Below are 12,375 nucleotides of genomic sequence, written 5' to 3'. Positions count from 1 at the left end.
TTATGTCGCGAGCAGCTGTTATTGCCATGAGCGTTTGATACTTGGCTTTGCTCCTCCATTGACGCCTCTATGCTCTTCCTTCTGACCACCCACACCAAGCGACTTCAAGGCAACCCGTTCGGAGCGACACCATTAGACTCATGCATTCTTTCATTTTCCCTCTTCCTGGCAAGTTTCCTTCTCATTACTCGCACCCGATCAAGTATGACCGAATACGGCACCAGTAAGCACGGCTTCACCGACCTGGAGAGCAACTCCCGCCTGCCATTCTATCATGTTCACAACCCAAACTTCCGCGCCTACCTTGCGGAATTCGTCGGCACCTTCATCCTCGTGCTTATCGGTGATGGATCCGTTGCGCAGTACGTGCTCGGCGGAGGCGGTGCCGGCCACTACCTGTCCGTGAACTTGTGCTGGGGTATCGCTCTGCTTTTCGGCATTCACTTCGCTGGAGGTGTCAGTGGTGGTCACCTGAATCCGGCCGTCACTCTCACGCTGGCCTTGTTCAAGCGTTTCGAATGGCACAAGGTTCCCGGTTACTTTGTCGCCCAGACTGCCGGTGCCTTCGCGGCCGCCATCATCGTCTTCATTGTGTACTACCCGTGGTTCGATATCCACGACCCGGAACGTGAGACAACGCAGGGTATCTTCGCCACCTACCCAAACGCTCAGATCCCTAACTGGTCGGCCCTTGCGAATGAGATCATCGGTACGGCTCTGCTTGTAAGCGGCATCTTTGCTGTCGGAGACCAGCTCAACAAGCCCGCGAGCCCCTACAGTTTTCCTGGTGCCGTTGCTCTGATGCTTACGTGCATTGGCATGGCGTTCGGCCTCGACACTGGTTATGCTCTCAACCCCGCTCGTGACTTCGGTCCTCGTCTCTTCACATTCTTCGCTGGATGGGGCTGGAAGGTGTGGACTCTGCGTGACGGCTACTTCTGGATCCCCATTGTCGGTCCGTTTGTGGGTGGCATTGTTGGTGCTGCCACGTACGTGGGTCTCATTGAGGCCCACCACCCTCCTCAGTAAATGTAGCAACGGTAGCGTGGACGAACGTTGGTAGATAAGTATCGGTCCAATGCACGCACATCAATACAGCTTATATTTCTGGATAAAAATGGAGGTACTTCGTCTACGCTTGGACTTCACTATTCTTGGGAGATAAAGCTTGTTTCGAAGGCCAATGACAGTGCAAAGCACCAATATAGACGCCACCGACGCTTGCGTGTCCTCGAATAGTAGAACGATAAGACACGAGGAGTGTGACACTTCTAAAAATATCCGGTAGTGGACTTCTTCTCCACTTTCAGTCGTCAAATTGCTTTTTCCCGACTTGACCAAGCGAAACCAGCAGCTCAAGACGCAACACAATTATGGCAGAATACAAGCCTGGTTTCGGTGGCTATGCTGACCTCGAAGGCAATGGTCGACTAGCACCCTTCGCGATTCGTAACCCAGACATGCGCGCTTACATGGCTGAATTCGTCGGTACTTTTATCCTCGTGCTGATCGGTGACGGCTCCGTGGCCCAGTTCGTGCTTAGTAAGAGGGCTGCTGGTGACTATCTTTCGGTAAATCTCTGCTGGGGTATCGCACTTCTCTTCGGGGTTCATTTCTCGGGTGGTGTTAGCGGTGGTCATCTCAATCCTGCAGTCAGTGTGGCCATGGCAATATTCAAGCGCTTCGAGTGGCGCAAAGTTCCGGGCTACATCATCGCGCAGACAATGGGGGCGTTCGCTGCTGCGTTGGTGCTCTTCATCGTCTACTACCCGTGGCTCGACATCGTCGACCCCGAGCGCGAATTCACTCAGGGAATCTTTGCCACATACCCAAACCCACAGATCCCGAACTGGGCTGCGTTCGCTAACGAAGTCATCGGTACGGCTCTGCTAGTTAGTGGCATCTTCGCGTTGTGTGACCAAATCAACAAACCTGCCAGTCCCTACAGTTTCCCCGGTGCTGTGGGTCTACTACTGACAGGCATCGGTATGTCGTTCGGCCTCAATACAGGCTACGCTCTTAACCCCGCTCGCGACTTCGGTCCGCGCCTTCTGACGTTTTTCGGCGGCTGGGGTTGGAAGGTGTTCTCGTCGCACGGTGGGTACTTCTGGATCCCCATTTTGGGCCCGTTCATAGGTGCAGTGCTGGGTGCGGCCATGTATGTAGGCCTCGTTGAGCTCCACCACCCGCCCCAGTAGGATCGGTGAAAAAGAAGCTGTCCAACCTTATCAAGATATGCTCTTAATTAATTGCGAAACCCAATGAAGGTTCCAGCAAAATTTAAGTACTCTGGTCAGAGCTTGTGCTGATCATTGCTCCTAATGACACGTTGTTTCTCCTGCACCTAATGGATTATAAAAAGCCCTCACCTCCGGAGGCCTCTCATCTGTGGACTGATCGTTCTCATCGTCGTCTCTGCTGGTATCTACGTCGAAACGGGGCAGCTCAGCTCTTCGTCCGCAGAAGAGCTTTAGTCGACAACCAGCTTGTGTAGCCGCGGCACCAGTCGCACCTGTTGCAGCTGCAATTGCTGAGTACAGTATTCTGCGTGAATAGCGAACGGGTCATGAGCGTATACAGGAACTATACTGTAAACTATTATACATGTACACCACTAACAATAATGATCGATGTTAGAGTCACACTATGAGTGTGTGCCTTCGTACTTAAGTGCATATAAAAGCCACCACGCGGGCACACATATTAATAGGTGCACGTTGAGCATTAATTACGTAATTTAAACTCATAAATTTCATCAATCATAGACTTTCTGGGGTGTATGCGCATACATCATCGAATCTAATTGTAGCTTGAATGTAGCACGTACACTGGCTCGAAATGGAATGTTACGTGAGTGTGCAATTGACTTCGTGATTTTTTACTGGCATGTCGTGTCAGCGTATTGCCCCTGCACGGAGGCCAATAGCGTGAAAAAAAGATATAGTTATCTACAATTTTTATCGACGAGAACCAAGGTCGTATCTGTCGTGTCGCTACGCAGTTTAATATTCTTGCGGGAAACACATATAAGTAAGGAAAAAATATGAGTTATGCGTACAAGACGTATCCTTTCAATGGTGTGGTGTGTATTAGAACAATTTAAACATGCAGTGACTCCAGCAACTACCGCAACCGAATATACCGCAGGATGACCTTTGAAACAGAATCTAGAAGAGCAATGCCGCGGACTGTACACTCAAAGAAGTGCAATACCAGTGACCCGCAGTTGACTCCGTCGCCTTGTTTCAGTGATTTCACGTGAACGGCGTCCGTAAAACATTCAGCGCTCTCATTTTCCATCAGTGCATGTTGAATGTTAAACGTATTGTCTCTATTTCACACACAATTCACAAAAAGCCACAATGAGGCATCAATAATAACAAAAGCCACGATACGGCACTGAGGGGCACAAAGCGACACAAAAAGACACAATGACACACTGTAAGTCACAAAGAACCACAAATAATCACAGAGTTGTCACTCACATGGCCGAATACGTCATGAATCATAAAGCTAAACAGCTTATACCGAGCGTCATTGATGTTGTGGGTGGCATCAACCACCATCACTTCTGGAAAGGCCTCAAAGAAGCGGCGCATTTGATGAGTATGAAAAGTGATCGTCTGAGCCAGTTTATCTTCGTCGACATAGACCGTAGCTGTGTTTCCCTTCTGAGAACAAATTCGCGGAAACAGCAATCCAGTCTAGCTTTCACAGTTGTAGCTGTGGTGTAGTGATTTCTCCGTAGTTGCGGATTATCACCCGTCGACAAAGACGTGACACCGCCCAAGATGTTCAAGCGACGAACCCTCGGTCAGGATGTACGGAGACGCCAAGGTGCAAGGGACTCGACGGCGTCACCTCCGAGTTTTCAGCAAGTATCGGATACGGCCCTATGTCACTGAATCCAGGCTGTCCTTATTATTAATAATGGACTGGCCGGATTCGCATTCAGCGGACCATCTACGGTACGAACCCTCAGTGGCGGTTGGGATGAGTTCGCGGAATACTCAGCGACCTTTGGAAGACACGTTCACCGTCTGGGACAGGGCGCGGACCGTTAAAGATGCTCATGCGACAGTGCAGACGACGCTATGCATGCAAGAAGATCCATAACGGATCATTGTTCACTTGATATTTGTATACTTGATTAGGACTTCTTATTAGGAATAGACCCGAAAGGGTAAGCTTAAATACAGAACAGAATTTCCACTCAAGCACACAGAGCGACGTCCGGCTTCAAGGTAAGCGTCAGGTCAAGCTTGTTTGAGTGTGTTATGCCTGTCGGTGAACTCGAAGCTCTGTAGCGAGGGTTCATCCGGCAAGGCCAAGAGACTTTGTGTATTGGCCGATTATTATCGGGAGGTTTTACGTGACGGCTTATTGTTGCCTATTTGCACGACTGGGAGTGCTTTAATTGCCTCCCCTTTATTTCTTCCAGCCGAGTGTTGAACACTCGGTGATCTCGTAAAAGGCTTACCCGTGCCTGGTACCCTTCCGCTGTTGGGACCACGAGGATTCAAAACACCTGCTAGCTTTGCTCGTGCTAGTAGCGTGTTCTTATTTTACTGGTTAACCTATATAAGTAGTTTACAAGGTCCAGTTTGTCCCGGTGCAAGGGCAGAACTGGGGTCTTCAGGTCCGCCCGAACGATCGTTTACTATCCTAGTAGGCGTATTGTTGTGGGAACATCCTAACTACATTTGTAGCTACAGTTCACGTGGGAATTCCAACACCACAACTGGTGCCGCGACCCGGGAACAGATTGTGACCATTGTGAACTGTTTGTATGGCCTTCCAGTTTACGAGCTACCAAGAGAAGAAGAACAATAAAAAGACAAGATACATGGCGAAAGGACAACCGACGGTACCAGTTACGCCTGCCAAGTCTGGCGGGGCTCGCAACGAGAGTTCAAGCCCGGCTGCGCGCTTTGCAGCCGCCACCGAGCTTTCAGTGAGCTTCGACGACGAAGCGGACATCGGTCCTGACGCCCACGATTATGAAGATTACGAAGATAAGACGCCGGCTCCAGAGCCAGGCGCAGCGACGCCAGAGACGGCCACGCTATCATCGGGGCTGAGCGGGGCGACCAAGTCCATTTCGAGGAACCTCGCCGACGAGCTCGATGATGTTGCGGGACCGGAACCGGCCTATGATGATTATGACGATGGGACCGAGGGTTCTAAACCTTCGGTGGCGAGTGCAAATCATTCAGCACTGCTGAAGGCACCTCGCCCACCTATCAACGGTGATACACCAGCCGCCAAGCGCGTTTTCGACCGCGTACAAGCGCTGATGCAGAATGATGAGTGGATGCAGCTGTTCAAGCCCATCCCCAAGAAAAAAGCCGACTGGCCTGCGCTTGCGCAGGAACTTCAATACCCTGTCAACTCGGTTTCGACTAGTCAAGTTGCCGAGGATTCAGTTTCGCTACTGTTGTCGCTGGGGTTCGAGAACGAGACGTACCCATCGACGATGTCGCTCCAGGATTGGAGTCCACATGAAGCCGGAGCTGCTCTCCAGAAATGGAAGAAGAAGCTTCGGAAGGCGTTTGGCGCCGTTGGCATCAATGCCGGAAAGCAGCCTGTGAGTCGACCGATGACTCAAGATGAAGATCCGTCTAAGATTCCACTGCCGCCGACGCCCCAACGACTCGTTCGTACTCCTCCGACCAAGCGTGGAGCTGAGCGTGGTGCCTTTGGCACTACCGAAGCTTCACCGTACTTTCAAGACTCACACATGGTTACGCCACGTTCGGAGAGCCGTATGCAACGTATTTACGCAAGTAACGAGGGTTCGCTCGGTCGCCGAGGCGGTGCGCGAGCTCCCAAAGGTGGTGCCGGACGTCGTCAAGTCGACAGCGATGGTTCGTCCAGTGACGATGACATTTTGGTGCGTACATTCGACGAGGAAGATCCTCAACTCGAGTTGATGCGTCAGATGAATGAGCTAGCGACGCTGAACGACGTGGACCCAACACCGAGGATTGAAATGGCTTCGCACCGACCGCTGGATCGCATCACGCCGTTCTCAGGCTCTCGCAACAAGAGCGAGAACTGTATGCAGTGGCTCCGTGGGTTCGTCTATGAAATGACTGGAACCCACACAGATGCCGATAAATGGTGCATTCCATTTGAGCTAAGTCTCCGGGACGGAGCCATTCATTGGTTCCGTCAGCTTCCGAAGAAGACGAAGCGCAAGTGGAAGCTGCTGAGCGACGCGTTCATCCGCTACTACTGCTCGCAGTTCACGCAGACGGCACTGTCGTGTTACTACTCCGCCAAGCGGGAACGTAATGAACATCTGTGCGACTACATAAACAGGCTGAATGGCTATGCTCGGACCGCCCGTCTACACTTCGAGAAGAGTGGTCGCGACGCGAAAGAACACGTACAGCAGTTCCTGGCAACATGCGATGATGACAAGCTGGCGGAGAGTCTCTACCACGCTCGAGTCGCCGACATTCACGAGCTCGAAGAGATCATCGAAGATGTTCTCAAGGGCAAGGAGAGGATGGCCAAGCGTGACAGTGAGTACCGATACTCCAAGAGTCGTGATACGCGACGCGACGATGCATTCGCCCGCAACAACCGGCGTGATGACCGCCGCCGCGATGACATCCGCAACAAACCAAGAGTGACACTCATCGAAGCCACGGTGGACGACCTACTAGCTGAATTAGAAGGTCGTGAAGCTGCTCAGGGAGGCACTGAGTATTCAAACGAAGATCCGAACGCTTACGACGATGTCCAAGATGAGTACAACGACTTTCAGCCTGATAATACGGACGGTGATTTCTCATTGGACGAAAACGACCGATACCTCCGCGCTGCTAGCGAAAATGAGCGCCGTGCAGCTGCTGAAGGCACCTACGCACGTTCAGACAATCGTCAACCACGTGGAAACATGCCTGATCGCGATAATGGCTTCAATCAAGATCGCCGAGGTGGTGACCGTGGGTTCAATCAGGACCAACGCGGTCGACGTGACTTCAACCGCGACAACCGACGCCCACAGTACGGACCATGCGCGGTGTGCGGTGGCATGAGTCACTCCGCCCACTACTGCAACAAGCGATGCAAGTTCTGCAAGCAGCTCCACGATGCTGGACAATGCGAACTTCTCCGCAACTTCCAAGACCTTGCCAAATTCGTGCGCACTAAAGGCACGAAGGAGGAACTCCTGCCAGAGCTCAAGGCCGTCGTTCAAGACCGTCATTTAAACTAGACGGCCCGCCAACTACAACTGGGTTGGTCCCTATCGGGCTGCCACAGTTAACCGAGCCTTCAATGGAAGCAGAGTGTATCTTTGCTTTCATGGGGCAGAGTGAATGGCCTGATAATTACGTAACAAGTGTGAACGCGACGGAAAATGAAAAGGAGAGGAGTAGAATCCTCGGTGGAGGTGTTGGAGAGAGAGTGGAGTGTGCTGATGCTGATGAGGGCACCAGCGAGGGTTCGCTCGGCTTGGTTTCGAGTGCAGCGCGAGACGAGCCCAAGGGTCACTCCAAGATGATGAAGTTGAACCCTGGCGAGAGACAGGGGTGGTGGTCGGCCAAGAAATTCGACCGACGGATCAGAATGAGAGCTCTGGTGCAAGGCGCTGTGAACGACCAGCGAACGAGGATCCTCCTCGACACAGGAGCGAACGTTAGTGTGATCACTGACGCCTTTGCCAAGAAGTTGCGACTCCGAGATGTACCTGATCACGGACGCCGCATTGACATTCAAGGAATCAACGAAGGCAAGGTGTCTACGACGCGACGAGCGTGCGTCAAGATTACACTCGGATGGGAGATGGTGTACGAGTCTGAGATGTGGGTAATGGCGCATAGTGCAGGCGTCGACGTGGTACTCGGGACCGACTTTATGATCCCAGCTGGGATCCGGTTGGACCTGTTCCACGGCGCGGCGCAATTACCGCACGAAGTCCAAATCCCGCTGATAAAGACCAAGAACATGATCGACAGCGAAGAATACGGCTCCCATGTTAACGCCGGGCCACCCGAGCGGTTGGACATTCAAGCGCACGAGTGGCGAGAATATCGACTAGCGAAGCGTCAAGTCGGGTTGGAAGAACACGTACTGTGGCTTCGTCGAACGAACAAACTAATCCCGTCAGTGACGAGGTTTCGACGTGGACGGCCTCAGAGCATTCGATTGACCAACGTGTCTGATCGAACTGTGTACCTTCCAGCACACGACTCGATCGCGATGTGGATTCCAGATGGGGATTTGCCACGAGGTGACGGCTATGTGCGTCTGGAGTCCAAGAAGTACCAAGACTGGCAAGTGTTGGCCTACGAAGGTTGTAGAGACCGCGAGCTCTTTCAGCGTGAATGCGAAATCTACGAACAATGGCTTGCAACTCAGCCTTCAGCAGTTGATCGACCATACTACCCAGAACCCGGAGGGGTGCTAGCACGACCTCTAGAAGACTCGCTAGTGGATTCTAGTGATCGTCTGACATGTGCAGAGCGCTGGGCACTGATCCTGGAAGAACGTGAACGAGTGGAAGCCTGTCTGGCGTCTGGGGTGACAGCCGGGGATTTGGCCGACGGTCAGCCTTCCGCAGAACCTTTGGACACTTACACGACAACCCATGGCGGAGGCAATAACGCGAACGAAGCCTCGGTAGTGCGTACACACGAACTACTGAGGCCGGTAAACGTGGTACATACGCCAACGAGTGTTAGTGTCCAGTCAGGGGTGACCACGGAAGCGACAAGTCACAGCACTGGATTGAATGGAGTCACCCGTTTTGACAAAGCTGTCCCGGCCTTGTGTGTCGCCAAATCTGCGAACGAGCCACCGGTGGTTGATCCAGAGGATACAGGCATCGTGCAGAAGGTGTTGAGTACGGCACCGAGTATTCATTGCAAGATTGGTGCGAATTCCGAAATGTCAAGACAGCGGCAGAACGAGGAGCGGAACGAAAGTCAACAACCCAATACGTCGGCGGCCCACGCATTCAATATTGCGAACGACGACTCGGCAGGTGGCCCAGAGATGGGAAACCAGGATGGGAAGGAGATGGACCAAGTACCGACTGTTGAAATCAAAGCGGATGCCAATGTTGAGTCAAGGGAAGAATCCGTAGCGACGTTGGACGGAACATACATCTCGGTTGCTCGAGTGTTAACAACCGAGGGAAATGAAGCATCGGAGGATACTAGAAATGATTTCTACGAACACCCAGCTAACAACATTGGCTTGGACGAATACGCGAAGGAGCTGGCATTCCTGCCGGACCTGACCGAAGAGATCAACACGACAATTGACTACACTGCGCCTAATGTTGCTGATCCTGAGCTGTCGACTGAACGCCGAGAACGTCTAGTCGCGACGCTAAAGAACCACGAGCACATCCTGATTGCTAGTGGTAACGCACTGCCGCCGCCAGCCTACGGAGCGGTATGCGATATCGACACACAGGGGCACGCCCCAATTAAACAGCGTGCCCGGCGCGTACCGCTGCGATTTCTCGGCAAGCTGTACGAGCTGCTGCGCGCTTTATTGCGTGCAGGACTGATCGTCTTTTCAGACAGTCCATGGGCATCGCCGATCGTGATTGTGATGAAAAAGAACGGGCTGGACATCCGGCTCTGCATTGATTACAAGATGGTGAATGCTATCACCGCGATCATGGAGTATGCAATGCCGCTAGTCGACGACCTGTTAGCAGATCTCGAGCGCTACCTATGGTTCTGCTCGCTGGATGCAGCAAGCGGCTTCTGGGCGGTCATGATGACCTTGCGAGCGCGTAAAGTGTCGGCGTTCGTCTGCGCACTAGGACATTTTTAGTGGTTACGCATGCCTTTTGGGTTAAAGAACGCGCCGATTATCTACCAGCGTATGATTGACAACGCACTCTGGGGGTTCGTTCAACCTAAAGGAGGTTGGTTTGAATACTCGGAGAGGATGCGTTTAGCTGAAGAACAGGCCAAGGAACGTCGTGGACCAAGCGCCGAGGGTTCGTTTCAAACGAAGTTCGCGGCAGATCGCGAAGCACCGGTAGAGACCGACCCTGTACTACAACTCGTCAACAGCCCCGTCGCTGACATGTTTACGAACGGGGAGCCAGACGAATCATCGCTGGTACCTGTATTTGGTCGACGGTCGTTTGTGGATGACATTTGCTTCGGTGGCGAGGATTTCGACAGCTGCCTGGCGACGCTGGACCGATTGCTTGCAAGATTTGCACAGTGTCGGATCAGCATTAGCTTCACCAAGAGCATCTTCTGCCAACCCAAGGTGGACTTTCTGTCGCATAAAATTTCGCCAGAAGGAATCAGAGCTGACCCCAAGAAGCTTGCGGCTATCACCGAGCTTTCGTTTCCAACGAGTAAGAAGGGCATGCAGTCGTTTCTTGGAGCGGTTAATTACTACAGCCGCTTCATTCAAGACTTCGCGGTCTACGGTGCGGCGCTGTACCAGCTCAAGGATGAAGACTTTCTCGTTGAAGGTGGCCTTTCTGTGGCACGTCATTCCTTCGAAAGATTGAAGATGAGTGTTTCACATTCACCCATCCTCAGGCACTTCGATCGGTCGAAAGAAGTTCACGTCATGCTCTTTGCGAATGAATGGGCGTTGAGCACTACGCTAATGCAAGAACATGAAGGCAAGTTACACCCCGTACGGTTCCTCGGTCGGGTGCTCAAGGAGGCCGAGATGAACTATCATCCTGCTGAGAAGGAGGTTTTGGCGTTACTTCTGCTGTTGAAGATCTGTTACGTCCAGCTGGCAGAAAAGACGCTACATGTCTATACACGATTCTCGACGTTAGAGTGGGTGCATAAGTCGAAGTCTCTCTTCGGACGCGCGGTCCAGTTCGCAGTGCTGCTATCGCAGTGGCACCTTAAGGTGCAGCGCGTGAAGGAGAAGGATGTCGCCTTTGCGCAGCTACTGCAGTCAAGCATCACGAGCTTCGTTGACCTGGAAGACTCGCTCGCGCCGGTGGCGCCTCCAAACAAGGGTTCCCCGACTATTCGAATGGACCCCGCGTTGCTGTACGCCAGGCTTTCCCGTAATTACAGCGGATTCGTCATGTCTTTTGACGGATCAGCGAAGACAGAGAAGTACGGTGGCTACGGGAGTTGTTCATGGGTGCTGTGGAGCCTTCCTGAGTGGAAGGTAGTGATTGCTGCAAACGCTTACCTCTCGGCTACCACGGTGAATGAGGCAGAGTATAAAGGAATGATCAACGGTGTCAAGGCTGCTATTGCGCACGGTGCCGAGGATTTAGTCATCGTTGGTGACTCAAGGCTCGCGATTCAACAATCACTAGGGGTGATCGCATGCAGGAAGGAAACTTTGCTAGCGCTGCTGAATACTCACAAGGAACTCACGGCCAAGCTTCGATCAGTTAAATATCTTCACGTTGTACGAGAATACAACGCGGCCGCGGATTCGTTAGCCACTGAAGCGCTGGAATCGAAGGTCAGTCGAGTAATCTTGGCTGAAACTCGCAAGTCGGAATTGGCATCGCTGAACCGCATCCAGGAAATGATCTACGAGCCGGATGAAGACTCGGTAGATGTTTCGTCACGAGGAGCAGAGCGTCAAGTACATGTACTGTCAGGCAGCGAGTCTTCAAAGTGGAAAACTTTCGAAAATTTCGTGGTTGATTACAGCTTACCAAAGTGCGATTATGGTAATATAGCAGTGAGGACTCGGCGACAGACGAAAGCCAAGAAACGAGTCAGGTTTGCAGATGAACACTCGGAGGATGTCTCAAAAGCTCAAAAACAGAATGAAGAACGACGAGAGACGTCCACCGAAGATTCATTCGGCGAAGATTTGCCAGACCATCCTCACAAGACTGTACCAGCGGCATTTCCCGATGCGGAAGATGTTGATCCGGTAGCGATACAGCGGGAACGACGCAGACGGATACAGGTGGCACAAGACGAGGAGCAGAAGTGGTTTAGTATCAAGAAGGTGCTTCAGGGCCAAGCAGAAGAGCTGAGTTACAAAGAAGCTCGAGATGCCTGGAAGTATGCTGACCGGTTCGTATTGTCTGAAGACGGCGTGCTTCACTATCTTGGATTGAATCGTCGGTACGACCACGGTTGGCAAGAGGAGACCAAGCTGCGGCTTGTGGTACCAACAACGATGATTCAAGAGGTCTTGCAGAATTGTCACGACTCGCTGGAAGGAGGACATCAAGGTGTGGTGAGAACGTTCCAACGCGTTAAGTCCGATTATTATTGGATCGGCTTGTACGCTGACGTGGAGAAGCATGTGAAGTCATGTCCAGATTACAGCTCGAGTAAAAGCCGTCCACAGCTTCGTGGATACTCACCTGGTAACGTGCTAGCCGAACGACCGTTCCAGATCGTCTCGATGGATTTTGTGATCCCACTACCGAAATCT

At 52.3% G+C, this 12,375-nt stretch overlaps 2 protein-coding genes across 2 annotated transcripts; both read left to right on the top strand.

The window, feature by feature from the left end:
* Positions 1-204: 204 nt before the first annotated feature.
* On the top strand, positions 205-1,029 carry PITG_09384 (aquaporin, putative; the record flags this gene model as incomplete). The annotated part of the gene is made up of 1 exon (XM_002903599.1): positions 205-1,029. The coding sequence occupies one exon, from the start codon at positions 205-207 to the stop codon at positions 1,027-1,029; it is 825 nt and encodes a 274-aa protein (XP_002903645.1).
* Positions 1,030-1,373: 344 nt separating this feature from the next.
* On the top strand, positions 1,374-2,198 carry PITG_09383 (aquaporin, putative; the record flags this gene model as incomplete). The annotated part of the gene is made up of 1 exon (XM_002903598.1): positions 1,374-2,198. One exon carries the CDS (start codon positions 1,374-1,376, stop codon positions 2,196-2,198), a length of 825 nt encoding a protein of 274 aa, XP_002903644.1.
* Positions 2,199-12,375: the final 10,177 nt, after the last annotated feature.

This window comes from Phytophthora infestans, genomic scaffold, assembly GCF_000142945.1.
Source record: "Phytophthora infestans T30-4 supercont1.14 genomic scaffold, whole genome shotgun sequence".
Taxonomy (NCBI): domain Eukaryota; phylum Oomycota; class Peronosporomycetes; order Peronosporales; family Peronosporaceae; genus Phytophthora; species Phytophthora infestans.
Note: the sequence above shows the minus strand (reverse complement) of the source record. Positions and strands in the feature narration are given on the sequence as shown.